General features: G+C 53.8%; 1 protein-coding gene across 2 annotated transcripts in view; it reads right to left on the bottom strand.

The window, feature by feature from the left end:
- Positions 1 to 947: 947 nt before the first annotated feature.
- Positions 948 to 17,646, bottom strand: part of ctnna2 (catenin (cadherin-associated protein), alpha 2) — a 161,490-nt gene continuing 144,791 nt past the window's right edge. For both annotated transcript variants that reach the window (XM_056410226.1, XM_056410225.1), the window contains 4 exons: positions 7,726 to 7,907; positions 5,429 to 5,534; positions 3,198 to 3,332; positions 948 to 1,916 (listed from right to left, as the gene is read on the bottom strand). In XM_056410226.1, the coding sequence (XP_056266201.1) occupies positions 1,629 to 1,916; positions 3,198 to 3,332; positions 5,429 to 5,534; positions 7,726 to 7,907 (711 nt within the window). In that variant the 3' untranslated portion in view covers positions 948 to 1,628. The remainder of the gene's footprint in view (positions 1,917 to 3,197; positions 3,333 to 5,428; positions 5,535 to 7,725; positions 7,908 to 17,646) is intronic.

Below are 17,646 nucleotides of genomic sequence, written 5' to 3'. Positions count from 1 at the left end.
GCCATAAATATCATGATACCCGATACCAGAATTCAATACAATACCATACAAACAATATGGTACCATAAATACGAGACTGGTATATTTATCTATAATAGTAATGAATAAAACATCTGTATGGTTCACTTTTTACCAACTTGTTCAACACTTAACAAATGACAGTAATATGAGTATTAATACAGCCAGATATGAATGAAACTACATGGTTCCATCAGAGCATTGATTATCACTATGAGGCCGTTAGTCTCTGACCAGATGATCCACAGTTCATCAGGATGAGCAGCTGGAGAGTTACAGAACTTTACAGACTGAAACATTTCACTTCTGGCATCTTTTTATTTTTTAAGCCAAAGTCTCTAAGCTCCGCCTCTTCTCTGGCTGTGAGCTGCGCAGCGCAGTGTGCGCAGACAGCTCGACACGGAGCAGCGTGCGCTCTGATCGCTCTCTTAATGAAGTATCGATACTAAAAATATGCTCAATCACATCGCTCTTAACGTACGGGTACTTCGTTAGCATCACTGCACCGTGCAGCGTGACAGCAGCAGATGTAGCGGGCTAACATTCAAGCTAACCTAACTTCCCAAGCGCTGTGGACATCTGAACGCTGATTGGCCGAGACGCGACACGCCCCATCAAAGATGTTTTATTGCGAAGACGAGCACCACTTCACACTTTTCTCCGCGTCTCACTGCAATCTCAACGGCAGCGGGCCAGGTGACCCCCCCCCCCCCAAAAACAAAAACTCTTCGGATCTCCACGATTCACGTGGATGACTTTTGAGTTCAAAACGGTGAATTTCACCGAAAGGTGACAAGTTTGCAGGTATGTAAAAGATGTTTTCTACCCTGGAATCCTTTGATCTGGGATGTCATGATGATGTCTTCAGGTTAATAAGAGGCCTTCACACATGTTGGTGGCTCTGACAGGAAGAAAGACACGAGACAGCCGAGGGTCCAGCTGAGCGTTTATTAGAGAAGGGTGGATATAAAGGGACCGTATGCAGGGGTTCTATTCACTAGTCAAACCTCTCCGTCTATATTTATACGCTACACAACTTCCAATCAAGGTCATCATAGTTAGTGATGTAATAATTAAATAAATTGAATTTAAAAAGGCAATACAATAGACCATAAGTGTGCTTTGGATAAAAACACTCTGGATCATGATCATCAGGAACAAGGAAACCACTCGGACGCCAACACTTCCAGGTATCTTAAACATAAATAACTCCGAGCACGAAAGGTCACATTCAAATTGAAAAAGGTAATATCTAGAGGGAGCATACCAACACTGACGTCTGAACCCTTCAGTGTAATGTGGATGAAGCAGCCGGTTCAAGATGCAGCTCTATCAACTGACACTTTTATTTTTTATTGCCACAACTCCTCCTCTGATCTGTAACTTGTTTGAACTCTTTTCAAAAGTACTTGTGTGTGTGTCACACTGTGGCGCTCACATGTTAAGCTACATAAAGATAAATAGTGTTGTGTGTGTGCCCTCAGTTTTCACACAGTGGCACTTTAATATGTACGAAGTCCTCCTGACAGGAACACAGAGGCGACTCACACCTTGAAAAAGGAACTTCTTTAATTCACCGCCGTGTGTTTCCTGGTGAGAGGTCCGCGTCGTTAGAAGGAGTCCATGGCCTTGAACTCACTGAGCGCCTGGACGGGGGAGATGTGCTTCTTCTGGGAGCCCCGCCGCACACGGGTCTGGCACTCCTCGGGCTTCTCCCTCTTCACCAGAGGCTTCTTCTCCGGGGCCTTCATGCGCCAGGACACCACGGGGGAGTTGACGGCTGCTGTCCCGTACACCTTCTGGTACTTGGTGGAGGCCACGTAGGAAGCCTTGACCGTCAGCACCACGGCGTTCATGAGGTTCTTGGCTGCCTGGATCAGGGAGGTGGCGCTATCCAGCTAGAAGAGCAAAGACAGTGAGAGGGAAGAGATGAGCACGAGGGGCCCAAACAGGCTTCATAGGACTTCCATGACTCAACTAGAATACGAGGACGACGTCCAGGAGCTGTGTGGGACCTGGCAATGAAGCTGGGAGAAACATGGGACGTCTTATGAGAGCAGGTCTTAATGAGCAGAGCGGGGTCAGGTGGGCCTCGCTCTGCTTGGTTTGGCTGACATATAAGGGGTGGCGGCCAGTGGGCTGCCCCCCCCCCCCCCCCCTGAGAGAGTCAACTGGTGAGGTTTAATGAGCGTGGAGTCCAGCTGGCCGCCAGGTAAAGGTTAAAATCTCAGCAGGGCTTGAAATCTCATATGAGACAAATTATAATAGAGAACTGAATCAAAACAAGACACAGGAAGCACAAAGGAAAGATAGAAGTCATGTTGATTTAAATAGACAGAATAAATCATATCAAGGAAGTCAGAAACAGGAGGAATACACCAATAAAACCCTTTTTAACCTAAACTTGAACTCTAATGCTTCACTGTCACTCTAGCTGAGGTGTTCAGTAGAGTATTGTTCAGTATAGTTCAGTAGAGTATTCTGATCCTGATTCCTCCTCTTAGTCTGATTCTTCCTCTTAGTCTGATTCTTCCTCTTCCTCTGATTCTTCCTCTTAGTCTGATTCTTCCTCTTCCTCTGATTCTTCCTCTAAGTCTGATTGTTCCTCTTCCTCTGATTCCTCCTCTTAGTCTGATTCTTCCTCTTCCTCTGATTCTTCCTCTTAGTCTGATTCTTCCTCTTAGTCTGACTCCTCCTCTTAGTCTGATTCCTCCTCTTATTCTGATTCTTCTTCTTATTCTGATTCTTCCTCTTAGTCTGATTCTTCCTCTTCCTCTGATTCTTCCTCTTCCTCCGATTCTTCCTCTTAGTCTGATTCCTCCTCTTAGTCTGATTCTTCTTCTGATTCTTCCTCTTCCTCCGATTCTTCCTCTTAGTCTGATTCCTCCTCTTAGTCTGATTCCTCTTCTGATTCTTCCTCTTAGTCTGATTCCCCCTCTTTGTCTGATTCCTCCTCTTAGTCTGATTCTTCCTCTTAGTCTGATTCCTCCTCTTTGTCTGATTCCTCCTCTTTGTCTGATTCCTCCTCTTTGTCTGATTCCTCCTTAGTCTGATTCTTCCTCTTAGTCTGATTCCTCCTCTTCCTCCGATTCTTCCTCTTAGTCTGATTCTTCCTCTTAGTCTGACTCCTCCTCTTAGTCTGACTCCTCCTCTTCCTCTTATTCTTCCGGTCCACTTACCCCGGACACGATGAGTTCTCCTCCCAGGTTCTGGACCTCGGCCTTCACCTTGCTGCAGATGTTGAGCTGGTGGCAGTAGAGGGCGATGCGCTGCAGGTAGGCCAGCAGGTCCTGTTTGCAGGCCGAGTCGGGGCACTGTGGAGGAGAGGAACACGGTGAGGAAGAGGAAGAGGAAGAGCATCCACCACGATCACAAGGAGCTGCTGGAAGCGACACGGCAGTACGTTACCGTGCATCGCTCTGACCTGCAGGTGTTTACCTGGATCATGTGACGATCAGGGAGCCAGCGGTTGGCTGGCTGCCAGACAGAATATATAATTAGATCAACAAAGACATGAAACTTCTGTCACTTTACCAAATAGTTTGGAGGAATAAATAAAAAAAATATTTCAGGCAAATTGTCAAAAACTGAAGCTGCTTGTAGAGATCTGCCATCTGCCTCCATGGAATCTGCTCTTCAAGTTTGAGATGCAAGTCATTGTCTCTGCTGCTGGACCCACACAACGCTGCAGCCGCCACGTGTTTCACAGCAGCTGTCAAACTCATTTAAACTGATTCAAACTGATTTAAACTGATTTAAACTCATTTCACATGAAGCCGTTTGTCCAGCACGTTGCTGAAGGAGCAGAAGTCAGATCAGCAGCAGTGAGTGGAGGTGGACCTCAGAGGCACATGAAGAACCCTCTGTCCTCTTCCCAACGTCCTCACATGACCTGCTAACAACAGCACATGGTGCACACGGTACATGGTGCACATGGTGTACATGGTGCACATGGTACATGGTGTACATGGTGCACATGGTACATGGTGCACATGGTGTACATGGTGCACATGGTACATGGTGTACATGGTGCACATGGTACATAATTGCATGGTGTATGGTGCACATGGTACATGGTGCATGCACATGGTACATGGTGCACATGGTGTACATGGTACATGGTGTACATGGTGCACATGGTACATGGTGCACATGGTGCACATGGTGTACATGGTGCACATGGTACATGGTGCACATGGTGCACATGGTGTACATGGTGTACATGGTGCACATGGTACATGGTGCACATGGTGTACATGGTACATGGTGTACATGGTGCACATGGTACATGGTGCACATGGTGCACATGGTGCACATGGTGTTATGGTACATAGTGCACATGGTACATGGTGCACATGGTGCACATGGTGCACATGGTGCACATGGTGTACACATGGTGTTTATGGTGCACATGGTGTACAGTGCATGGTGCACATGGTTACATGCATGGTACATTGTACATGGTGCATGGTGCATAATGTAATTACATGGTGCATATGGTGCATGGTACATGGTGCACATGGTGTACATGGTACATGGTGCACATGGTACATGGTGTACATGGTGCACATGGTACATGGTGCACATGGTGTACATGGTGCACATGGTACATGGTGCACATGGTACATGGTGTACATGGTACACATGGTGCACATGGTGCACATGGTACACATGGTACATGGTGCACATGGTACATGATGCACATGGTACATGGTGTACATGGTGCACATGGTGCACATGGTACATGGTGTACATGGTGCACATGGTGTACATGGTACATGGTGCACATGGTACATGGTGTACATGGTGCACATGGTACATGGTGTACATGGTACATGGTGCACATGGTACATGGTACATGGTGTACATGGTGCACATGGTACATGGTACATGGTGCACATGGTACATGGTGCACATGGTGTACATGGTACATGGTGCACATGGTACATGGTGTACATGGTGCACATGGTACATGGTGCACATGGTACATGGTGCACATGGTGTACATGGTACATGGTGCACATGGTACATGGTGCACATGGTGCACATGGTACATGGTGCACATGGTGCACATGGTGTACATGGTGCACATGGTGCACATGGTACATGGTGCACATGGTGTACATGGTGCACATGGTACATGGTGCACATGGTGTACATGGTACATGGTGCACATGGTACACATGGTGCACATGGTAGATGGTGCACATGGTGCACACAGTGGTACATGGTGTACATGGTACACATGGTGCACATGCACATGGTACATGGTGTACATGGTACATGGTGCACATGGTACACATGGTGCACATGGTGCACATGGTAGATGGTGCACATGGTGCACACAGTGGTACATGGTGTACATGGTACACATGGTGCACATGGCACATGGTGCACATGGTACATCTACCTGGTCTGCCACCGCGCGGGCCAGTTTGTCCATCCTGGATCCGGCCTCTGCAATCTTCTTCGCGGCGTTGATCACGTCTGAGGAATTCTTCAGGGGGCCTTTGCCTCTGGGGAAGAAGGGACAGGTGATGAGGGCGGTGATGAGGGTGGAGGTGATGAGGGTGGAGGTGATGAGGGTGGATGTGATGAGGGCGGAGGTGATGAGGGTGGCGGTGATGAGGGCGGAGGTGATGAGGGTGATGTGATGAGGGCGGAGGTGATGAGGGTGGTGATGAGGGCGGAGGTGATGAGGGTGGTGATGAGGGCGGAGGTGATGAGGGTGGCGGTGATGAGGGCGGAGGTGATGAGGGTGGTGATGAGGGCGGAGGTGATGAGGGTGGAGATGAGGCGGGTGATGAGGAGGGTGGGTGATGAGGGCGGAGGTGATGAGGGTGGTGATGAGGGCGGAGGTGATGAGGGTGGTGATGAGGGCGGAGGTGATGAGGGTGGCGGTGATGAGGGCGGAGGTGATGACGGTGGCGGTGATCAGGGCCGAGGTGATGAGGGTGATGTGATGAGGGCGGAGGTGATGAGGGTGGCAGTGATGAGGGCGGAGGTGATGAGGGTGGAGGTGATGAGGGTGGATGTGATGAGGGCGGAGGTGATGAGGGTGGCGGTGATGAGGGTGGAGGTGATGAGGGTGGATGTGATGAGGGTGGAGGTGATGAGGGTGGAGGTGATGAGGGTGGATGTGATGAGGGTGGAGGTGATGAGGGTGGTGATGAGGTGTGGAGGTGATGAGGGCGGAGGTGAGGCGGGAGGTGATGAGGCGGAGGTGATGAGGATGTGATGAGGCGGAGGTGATGAGGTGGATGTGGAGGTGATGAGGGTGGCGGTGATGAGGGTGGAGGTGATGAGGGTGGATGTGATGAGGGTGGAGGTGATGAGGGTGGTGATGAGGTGTGGAGGTGATGAGGTGTGGAGGTGATGAGGGCGGAGGTGATGAGGGTGGAGGTGATGAGGGTGGAGGTGATGAGGGCGGAGGTGATGAGGGTGGAGGTGATGAGGGTGGAGGTGATGAGGGTGGATGTGATGAGGGCGGAGGTGATGAGGGTGGCGGTGATGAGGGTGGAGGTGATGAGGTGTGGAGGTGATGAGGGTGGAGGTGATGAGGGCGGAGGTGATGAGGGTGGAGGTGATGAGGGTGGATGTGATGAGGGCAGAGGTGATGAGGGCGGCGGTGATGAGGGTGGAGGTGATGAGGTGTGGAGGTGATGAGGGTGGAGGTGATGAGGTGGGTGATGAGGTGGAGGTGATGAGGGTGTGGTGATGAGGCGGGCTGATGAGGGCGTGAGGTGGAGGTGATGAGGTGGAGGTGATGAGGGTGGCGGTGATGAGGGTGGAGGTGATGAGGGCGGAGGTGATGAGGGCGGAGCTGATGAGGGCGGAGGTGATGAGGGTGGAGGTGATGAGGGTGGAGGTGATGAGGTGTGGAGGTGATGAGGGTGGAGCTGATGAGGGTGGAGGTGATGAGGGTGGAGGCGTAAGGCCTCCCTTTACAGCTCACCTCTGAGCTCCACAGCAGAAGGAACATGAGACATGACAACAGATCAACAACACATTGTGCAGCCGCCGCTCCCCTGTGGCGAGTCATGATCTCTGAATCACAGAGATCATGACTCCCCCGTGGCGAGTCATGATCTCTGAATCACAGATTCACTTTTCAAAGCAGCTGCAGAAGGAAAGATGGCCGCCGCTGAGCCTTTGTTGTGGATTTGTTCTTGATTTGCCGGCATGGGGGAAGTTATTGTGTGTTTGTGAGAGTAATGTCTCATTTCAGTTTGTTCAGAACAATCTGAGGACCTGGTGCAGTCACAGGCATCATGGCCTGAGTCATGATGGCTCCTGGTGGTGCACACAAGGCAGATAACCATCCGCTGGGCATTGGGGCTTCCTGATTGGCTGAGCCCAGATGGGGAGATTGAGAGGAAAGCTGCTGGCTTCTAGTAAACATCAGCAACAAGATGGTCCAGATCAACAGATGATCTACTCCAGTCTGTCTCTGAATCACAGCATCGCTATGCAGAGGTTGTCTGGTCACTCCGTCTGCAGCTCGCCGCTTCACAAACAAGGTCCTCAGGGTCAGAGGACGACCAGCGGGTTCCTCACGGGCGCCAGATCACCCCCACCCAGCACCACACTGTTAGCATGCGATGCTACCTGGGCCTTCAGACTGTTAGCATGTGATGCTACCTGGGCCTTCAGACTGTTAGCATGTGATGCTACCTGGGCCTTCAGACTGTTAGCAGGTGATGCTACCTGGTGAAGTCTGTCATCTCCATCATGATCATACACATCTGCTTGGCCAGCACGATGATGTCGTTGCCGTTGTCGTCCCATTTGGCCACTTCTGCATCCAGCTTGCACTTCTCCTGGCGGAAGCTCTCCACCTGCTCCGCGATCTTGGCCTTCTCCTCCTGAGGGAGCTGTGCCATTATAGCCTGCAGGGGGAAACAGAAGAGTTAGAGGAGGAGGAGGAGGAGATAGGAGGAAGAGGCTGTTAGGCTGAATATATTGAAGCTCAGACTGAGGGTTAAGACAGAGGAGAAGCATTGAGGTAGAGGAGGAGACGAGGAAGAGGAGACGAAGAAGGAGAGAGCGAGTTGAGGAACGGGGAGAATAAGAAGAGGGTTGGTTAGAGGAAGAGAGGAGCAGATATGAAGGAGAGCTGAACTCCATCGGCTCCATTGTTCACTGAGGGAGGCAAACTCTTTGAATACATTTCTAAACTTTACATTTAATGACTGGACCTTTATAAACTCTGACTCCTCAGACCCTCACGGAGCTCCTCCTCCTCCTCGGGGCGAGTCCCAAGGGCAACGCTCTGGGGCCAAGGTCAGAGGACCAGTGAGGAGACCAGATAAATGTATAATTACCTCGCTTCTTATGGCAGACAATGAATAATGATTATTAAACATGTCAGGCATGGAGAGGGAGGAAGGGAGGGAGAGGAAGGAGGGAGGAGAGGGAGGGAGGGAGAGGAATGGAGAGGAAGGAGGGAGGGAGAGGGAGGAAGAGGAAGGAGGGAGGGAGAGGAAGGAGGGAGGGAGGGAGAGGAAGGAGGGAGGGAGGAAGAGGAAGGAGGGAGGAAGAGGAAGGAGGGAGGGAGAGGAAGGAGGGAGGGAGAGGGAGGAAGAGGAAGGAGGGAGGAAGAGGAAGGAGGGAGAGGAAGGAGGAGGAGAGGAGGAGAGAGAGGAAGGAGGGAGGGAGGAAGAGGAAGGAGGGAGGGAGGGAGAGGAAGGAGGGAGGAAGAGGAAGGAGGGAGGGAGAGGAAGGAGGGCGGGAGAGGGAGGAAGAGGAAGAGGAAGGAGGGAGGGAGAGGGAGGACATCATGACACCATGACTTCAACATCCAGACAGAGAAGTCATGTGATCTATTCCTCTTCCTGTCTTCCTTTAACCTCTCACTCAGTCCCTCCCCTCCTACTCACCAAGCCGGCAACCACCTTGACTCCATGTCCACTAGAAGCTGCTCTACCTCTAACCTCACTGTGACTCCTCTCCATGTCCACTAGAAGCTGCTCTACCTCTAACCTCACTGTGACTCCTCTCCATGTCCACTAGAAGCTGCTCTACCTCTAACCTCACTGTGACTCCTCTCCATGTCCACTAGAAGCTGCTCTACCTCTAACCTCACTGTGACTCCTCCCCATGTCCACTAGAAGCTGCTCTACCTCTAACCTCACTGTGACTCCTCTCCATGTCCACTAGAAGCTGCTCTACCTCTAACTCACTGTGACTCCTCTCCATGTCCACTAGAAGCTGCTCTACCTCTAACCTCACTGTGACTCCTCTCCATGTCCACTAGAAGCTGCTCTACCTCTAACCTCACTGTGACTCCTCTCCATGTCCACTAGAAGCTGCTCTATCTCTAACCTCATTGTGACTCCTCTCCATGTCCACTAGAAGCTGCTCTATCTCTAACCTCACTGTGACTCCTCCCCATGTCCACTAGAAGCTGCTCTACCTCTAACCTCACTGTGACTCCTCTCCATGTCCACTAGAAGCTGCTCTACCTCTAACCTCACTGTGACTCCTCTCCATGTCTCTGATCACTTCTTCATCTCTTACTCTCTCTCGCTCTCTGGTACTGACAACCCACACATATCGACAGATTCTGCACCTGTACGCTGCAACATTTGCACCCTCTGTCCCTCCTCTCTGGCCTCCTCTGTCCTCCTCTGTCCCTCCTCCCTGGCCTCCTCTGTCCCTCCTTTGTCCCTCCTCCCTGGCCTCCTCTGTCCTCCTCTGTCCCTCCTCCCTGGCCTCCTCTGTCCCTCCTCTCTGGCCTCCTCTGTCCCTCCTCCCTGGCCTCCTCTGTCCCTCCTCCCTGGCCTCCTCTGTCCTCCTCCCTGGCCTCCTCTGTCCTATCTGCTCTCCCCTCAACTGGCTCCTTCTCACTCATGCATCCTAACTCTGCCACAGACACTCTCCTCTCTTCCCTGTCTTCATCTCTTGATTCTCTTTGTCCTTTTAAGACAGGACCGGTTCGGAAATCCTCTCCTCGCCGTGGTTGTCGGACTCGGTGCTTGTGAGAGAGCCACCCTGCGAGCGACGGAAAGGAAATGGCGCAAATCGAATCAAGCGGAAGACCTGCTCTTCTATCAATCTCTTCTCTCCTCCTTCTCTTCCTCTATATCTGCAGCCAAAAGCTCGTTCTACCTGACCAAAATTCAGTCTTCCTTCTCTAACCCCAAAAAACTCTTCTCTATCTTTTCCAACCTCCTTCATCCCCCTGGCCCCTCCTCCTTCCACCCTTCTGCCACTTTGTCGACTACTTTACAAACAAGATAGACGACATCCGCTCCTCCTTTACTAATCCATCTTCTATCACCTCACCAACACTAACTTCTTCATCCCCCTCTCTTTCCTCTTTCACCCCCCTGTCACCCAATCAAGTTCTTAGCTTGGTGACCTCCGCCCGACCGACCACCTGCGCCCTTGACCCCGTCTCACATCCTCCAGGCTGTTGCTCCTGACCTTCTGACCTTCCTCACCATCTTATTAACAGCTCCCTCTCAACTGGCTGTTTCCCTCTGAAGGAGGCGAGAGTCAACTCTCTCCTGAAGAAACCACCTCGACCCGTCTGAAGTCAGCAACTACAGACCGGTCTCTCTTCTTCCTTTTCTCTCCAAAACTCTGGAGCGAGCTCTCTTGAGCCAAGTGTCCTCCTATCTCCACAGTAACAACCTTCTTGACCCTCACCAGTCTGGATTCAAGGCCACTCGACAGAGACTGCCCTCCTTGTTGTCTCTGAGCAGCTTCACACTGCTAGAGCAGCCTCTCTCTCCTCTGTCCTCTTCTCCAGCATGTATGAATGACTACCGACCGGTGGCCCTCACCTCGGTGGTCATGAAATGCTTTGAGAGGCTGATAAAGGACTACATCTGCGCCTTCCTCCCTTCCTCCATGGACCCGCTGCAGTTTGCTTATCGCCCAAACAGATCCACAGATGATGCTGTCTCCCAGGTACTGCACACCACACTCTCAGATCCATCCGTGAAGCTGTGAACGCCCGTACTGCTGCCTATAACTCCGGTCTTGTATCCGGCAACATGGACGAGTACAAGGCAGCGGTCTATGGACTGAGGAGGGCGGTGAAGAAGGCCAAGAGGAAGTGTGCGAGACAGAGTGGAATCACAGATGGAGCAGCGCGACACCAGGCGCCTATGGCAGGGGCTACGGACTATCACAAACTACCAGAGCAGACCCCGCGCTATGGTGAGTGCCGACGCATCCCTAGGACGACCTGACTCTCATTTATGCACGGTTTGAGGCTAGCAACAACAGCGCTTAGCTCGCGGCTGACAACAACACCGTTAAGCGTGGCGAGGTGAGTTCTACGCTGAGGATGAACACACACTCTCTGTGACCGAGCACAGTGTGAGGAGGGCTCTGTTGAGGGTGAACACCAGGAAAGCTGCAGGTCCAGATGGCATATCTGGGCGAGTACTGAACACCTGTGCTAACCAGCTAGCTCAGTGTTCACCACAATATTCAACCTCTCCTGGCTGAGTCCGTGGTCCCGCCTGCTTCAAGAGATCCACTATTGTCCCTGTGCCCAAGAATGCTTCTCCAGCATGTGAATGACTACCGACGGTGGCCCTCACCTCGGTGGTCATGGAAATGCTGAGAGGCTGATAAAGGACTACATCTGCGCCTTCCTCCCTTCCTCCATGGACCCGCTGCAGTTTGCTTATCGCCCAAACAGATCCACAGATGATGCTGTCTCCCAGGTACTGCACACCACACTCTCTCATCTGGACAGCCAGAGGGGGGGCTATGTGAGACTGCTGTTCATTGATTATAGTTCAGCTTTCAACACCATAGTCCCCTCCAGACTGGCGGCAAGCTGACTGAGCTGGGACTGACCACACGCCTGTGTGCTTGCATCCTGGACTTCCTGTCCGCCAGGCCACAGGTGGTCAGGTTGGGCAGACACACCTCAAATCCTCACCCTGAACACAGGATCCCCCAGGGTTGCGTCCTCAGCCCCTACTGTACTCCCTGTACACACATGACTGTGTGGCCAGGTTCAGCTCCAACACCATCATCAAGTTTGCGGATGACACAGTGGTGGTGGGCCTGATCTCCGACAACGGCCTAGAAGGCCTACCTGGAGGAAGTTGCTGATCTGTCACTCTGGTGCCAGGACAACAGCCTCATCATGAATGTCATCAAAACTAAGGAGCTGATTGTGGACTTTAGGAGGGCACAACAACAGGCGTACTCACCACTGGGGATTAACAGGACTACTGTGGAGAGGGTGAGCGGGTATAAATACCTGGGAGTCCACATCACCGAGGATCTGACATGGTCAACAAACACAGACACTCTGGTGAGAAAGGCAAGGCAGCGCCTCTACCTCAGGCAGCTGAGGAAATTTAAAAGTTCCCAGAGGATCCTTCAGTCCTTCTACTCTGGAGCTGTAGAGAGGCGTCCTGACAGGAAGCATCTCAGCCTGGTTTGGCAACTGCTCCGCTCAGGACACGAAGGCTCTGCAGAGAGTAGTGCGTTGCCGAGGCGCACTATTGGAACTACACTCCCACCCTGCAGGACTTAGGCACCAGGAGGTGCAGAACCAGAGCCGGCAGGATCATGAAGGATCCGCACCACAGCAACAACAGACTGTTTCAGCTGCTGCGTCAGGCAGGCGCCCGTAGTCACGCTGCAAGAACAGAGACTGAGACGGAGTTTCTTCTCAGGCCATCAGGATTGTAGAACCCCGACCTCACCAGACCCCCCCCACATAGACCCACACACAACTGTCCTCTTAGGCACACACACACACACACACACACACACACACTTACTGTAAATATTGTGTTGTTTTTTATTTGTAAATAGTGTGTACTTGTTGCCCTTGCACATTCCTGCTGAGCATTGCCACTTTCATTTCACTGCACACCCTGTGTGTGTATGTGACAAATAAAACATCTTGAATCTTGAATCTCTCATCTGGACAGCCAGAAGGGGGGCTATGTGAGACTGCTGTTCATTGATTATAGTTCAGCTTTCAACACCATAGTCCCCTCCAGACTGGCCGCCGGCAGCTGGATTGAGCTGGGACTGAACACCCCTGTGTGCTTGGATCCTGACTTCCTGACCACAGCCACAGGTGGTCAGGGTGGGCAGACACACCTCCAAATCCCCTCACCCCTGAACACAGGATCCCCCAGGTTGCGCCTCAGCCCCCCTACTACCTCCCTGCACACATGACCGTGTACAGGTTCAGCTCCAACACCATCATCAAGCCTATGGATGACAGGGTGTGGGCCTGATCTCCGGCCAACGACTTAGAAGGCTTACCTGAGGGGGCAAGTTACGATTCGTCACTCTGGTGCCAGGACAACAGCCTCATCATGAATGTCACCAAACCAAGGAGCTGATTGTGACTTTAGAGGGTACAACAACAGAGGACGACCACCACTGGGGATTAACGGGACTACTGTGAGGAGGTGGGTGAGTATAAATACCTGGGAGTCCACATCACCGAGGATCTGACATGGTCAACAAACACAGACACTCTGGTAGTAGCGCAAGGTAGCTTACCACTGTGGCAGCTGAGGAAATTAAAGTTTCCAGAGGATCCTTCAGTCCTTCCACTCTGAGTTGTAGAGATGTCCTTTGACAGGAAGCATCACAGCCTGTTTAAATCGTTCACCAGGACACAGGCTGCCTCAGAGAAAAAGGCTCGGGGTTGAACCGCACTATTGAACCACACTCCCACCCTGCAGGACTTGGTACACCAGGAGGCAGAACTGAAGTCGGCAGGATCATGAAGGACCTCACCACCCCAACAGATTTGTTGTAGCCACAAGGTCAGGCAGGCGCCCGTAGTCACGCTTGCAAGAACAGAGAGACTGAGACGGAGTTTCTTCTCAGGGGCCATCAGGACTGTGAACCCGGACCTCACCAGGACCCCCTGCACAGACCTGTATACAACTGCCCTCTTAGGCACACACACACACACACACACACACACACACACACACACATACACACTCAATAAATATTGTGTTGTTTTTTAATAAATAGTAAAATGTTGTTTTGCACATTCCTGTTGAGCATTGCCACTTTCATTTCACTGCACACCCTGTGTGTATGTGACAACAAAACATCTTGAAATCTTGAAATCTTGTAATCTTGAATCCTTTCTAGAGACCTTTCTGCATTTGGACACTGCAGGAACCACTGATCCTGATCTCTCTCAGGACCTGGGATCTCAGGCACTAGCATTCGCGCTTTTTCTCTTCCTACCCAACACCGTGACTTACCGGTAATGTGGAGAGGATCTGTGTCTGATCCTTCCTCACTCATGGGGTTCCTCAAGGTTCGCCCTGGGTCCCCTCCTCTCTCTCACCATGGGGTCCCTCGTCCAACAGCCCTGGTCCCTCCTTCCTTCCTCACTCATGGGGTCCCTGGCACCCACCTGGGTCCCTCCTCACTGTCTCACTCATGGGGTCCCCAAGGCTCCGCCCTGGGTCCCTCCTCATCTCACTGCGGCCTTGGCACCCCATCTCCCAGTCTCCTCTGTCTCACTATGGGGTCCCTCAGCCCCAGGTCCCCTCCTCTTCATCTCACCATGGGGTCCCTCAAGGCCCGCCCCTGGGTCCCCTCTCTTCACTATGGGGTCCCCGTCCGGCCCCAAGTCTCCTCTTCATCTCACTATGGGGGTTCCTGCTGCCCGTCCCAGGTCCCTCCTCTCATCTCACTCATATGGGGTCCCTGCCCGCCTCCCAGGTCCCTCCTCTTCCTCCTCACTATGGGGTTCCTCAAGGTCTGCCCTGGGTCCCTCCTCTTCACACCATGGGGTCCCTCAAGGTCTGGCCCTGGGTCCCTCCTTCTCTCACCATAGTCCCTGCCCTGGGTCCTGGGTCCCCTCCTCTTCCTCCTCACTATGGGGTTCCTCAAGGCTCCGTCCTAGTCCTCCTCTTCATTCAATTATGGGGGTCCTCAAGGCCCGGCCCCAGGTCCCTCCTCTCTTCATCCTCACCATGTCCCTGCTCCGTCCTGGGTCCCTCCTTCCTTCCTCACCATGGGGTCCCCTGCCGTCTGCCCCAGGTCCCTCCTCTTCATCTCACTATGGGGTCCTCAAGGCTCCGGCCCCAGGTCCTCCTCTTCATCTCACTTCATGGGGTTCCTTAAGGTCTGGCCCCAGGTCCTCCTCTTCCTCCTCTCACTATGGGGTTCCTCAAGGCCCGGCCCTGGGTCCCTCCTCTTCTCTCACTATGGGTCTCCTGGCCCGGCCCTGTCCCTCCTCTTTCCTCTCACTACTGGGGTTCCTCAAGGTCTGCCCTGGGTCCCTCCTCTTCCTCTCACTATGGGGGTTCTCAAGGTCTGGCCCTGTCCTCCTCTTCCTCTCACTATGGGTTCCTCAACGGTCCTGGGTCCCTCCTTCCTCTCACTATGGGGTTCCTGGTACCCGCCCTGGGTCCCCTCCTCTTCCTTCACTATGGGGTTCAAGGTCTGGCCCTGTCCCCTCTTCCTCCTTCACCATGGGTTCTCAAGGCCTCCTGGGTCCCTCCTCTTCTCTCACTATGGGGTTCCTGCTCCGTCCTGTCCCTCCTCTTCCTCTCACTCATGGGTTCCTCAAGGCCCTGCCCCCTCCCCTCTTAGGCCCAACCCCCCCCCCCCCCTTTTTAAAAATTTTGGGTTTTTTTTTTAAAAGGGCCCGTTCCTGGGTTCCCTTTTTTCCTCCCCCCTTGGGTTTAAAAAAAACTCGTCTTGTCTTTTTTTCCTTCTAGTTTCTCAGCTTTCCCCGGCCCCTCCTTTCCTTTTCAATGGGTCTCAGGCCGCCTTTTTCCCTTTTCCTCCCCCCACTTGGGTTTAAGGTCTGGTCCCTCTTCCTCTCACTATGGGGTTCCTCAAGGCTCCGTCCTGGGTCCCTCCTCTTCCTCTCACTATGGGGTCCCTAAAGGCCCCCTGGGCCCCCTCCTCTTCCTCTCACTATGGGGTCCCTAAAGGCTCCGTCCTGGGTCCCTCCTCTTCTCTCACTATGGGGCCCCTCAAGGCTCCGCCTGGGTCCCTCCTTTTCCCTCTCACTATGGGGTTCCTAAGGCTCCGGGGCCCCTTTTTTTTGGGTCCCTCCCCCCCTTTCCCCCTTTCCCCACGGGGGCCCCCAAAGGTCCCCCCTGGGCCCCCTCCCTTCCCCTCACGGGGGTCCCCAGGTCCGTCCTGGGCCCCTCTTCTCCCGGGGGTCCCAAAGGCTGTCCGGGTCCCCTCCCCCTCTCATTGGGGGTTTTCCCAAGGTGGGGGGGCCCCCTTTTTCCCACAGGGGAAGGCCCCCCGGGGGTTTTTTCCCTTCACTTGGGGCCCAAGGCCCCCGGGCCCCCCCTTTTTTAAGGGGGTCCCCAAGGCTGTTGGGCCCCTTTTTTAAGGGGTCCCAAGGCTCCCCTGGGTTTTTCCCCTACTTGGGGTTTTCCCGGTTCCTGGGTCCCTCCCCCTTTCTACAGGGGGTCCCAAAGGGCCCTTGGGCCCCCCCCTCTACACCTAAAGGCCCCGCCTGGGTTTTTTCCCAGGGGCCCTTTCCCCGCCCTTTCCCCTCCTTTTTCCCTTAGGGGTCCTAAGGCTCCGCCGGGGTCCCCTCCTCCCTCTCACAGGGGCCCTCAAGGTTGGGGTTCCCCCCCTTTTTCCCCACTGGGGGGCCTAAACCCCCCCCTCCCTTTTCCACAGGGGTTTCCCAAAGGGCCCGCCCTGGGCCCCCTCCCCCCCCACAGGGGTTTAAAGGCTCGCCCGGGCCCTCCTTTCCCTAAAGGGGGCCCAAGGCTGCCGGGTTTCCCCCCTTTCCTCCACAGGGGTTCCTCAAGGCCCCCGGGGGCCCCCCTCCCTCTTGGGGGCCCAACCCCCCCCCCCTTCCTTATATGGGGTTTTTTTGGGCCCCCTTTTCCTTCACATTTCCTGGCTGCCGGGGGCCCTCCTTTCCTCCACTTGGGGTTCTAACCCCGTCCTGGGTCCCCCCTTTTCCCTCCCCGGGGGTCCCCAACTCCCCGGGGCCCCTTCTTCCCTTACAGGGGGTTCCCTCCTCCCCTGGGTCCCCCTTTTCCTTCCAGGGGCCCAAGGCCCCGGGCCGGGTCCTTTTCCCTCCCCACCCGGGTGGGGGGGCCCCCTTTCCCCACCCTGAAAAATCCCCCACTCCCCCCCCTCCTTCCCCTTTCAACAGCTGTGTGGCCCGCCCCCCACTCGGAACCTGGGGTGAACCACGAAACCTCCCGGAAATTGCTGACGACCGGTCCAAAAAAGTACATGTGCCCCAAAATAAGGGGGTTTTGGGCTTTTCAACCAGAGGCGACACCCGGGGGTTCGGCTCGGGGGGGTATTTAGGGGGCCCCCCCAAAACTACGGGAAAAACCCCCTCTGGTAAAAAAAAAGGGGGCCTCCACCTCGGCAGCAAAAATTTTTCCCAAAACCCCCACCCCACCGGGGCTTGGGGCTCCCGGAAATCACACCCCTGGTCCACTCTAAAGGGTTCGTCTAAACGCACTTTAAAACCCCCCCCCTGCGGCGAAAAGGGGGAAAACCGGGGTCATGGGGATCCTCCCCCCCCCCAAAAAGCTGTTTATCCCGGTCGGCGGGGCCCTTTCCCGTGGGAGGGGGGCAGTTTTTCCTCAGGCCTGGGGGACCCCTCCCGGCCCCCCCCCCAAAACCCCCCTTTAGGACACACCACCCACCCCCTTATGG

The sequence above is a fragment of the Pseudoliparis swirei genome, chromosome 24 (assembly GCF_029220125.1).
Source record: "Pseudoliparis swirei isolate HS2019 ecotype Mariana Trench chromosome 24, NWPU_hadal_v1, whole genome shotgun sequence".
Classification (NCBI taxonomy): Eukaryota; Metazoa; Chordata; class Actinopteri; order Perciformes; family Liparidae; genus Pseudoliparis; species Pseudoliparis swirei.
The sequence above is the reverse complement of the archived record's forward strand: the minus strand, read 5'-3'. Positions and strand labels throughout refer to the sequence as shown.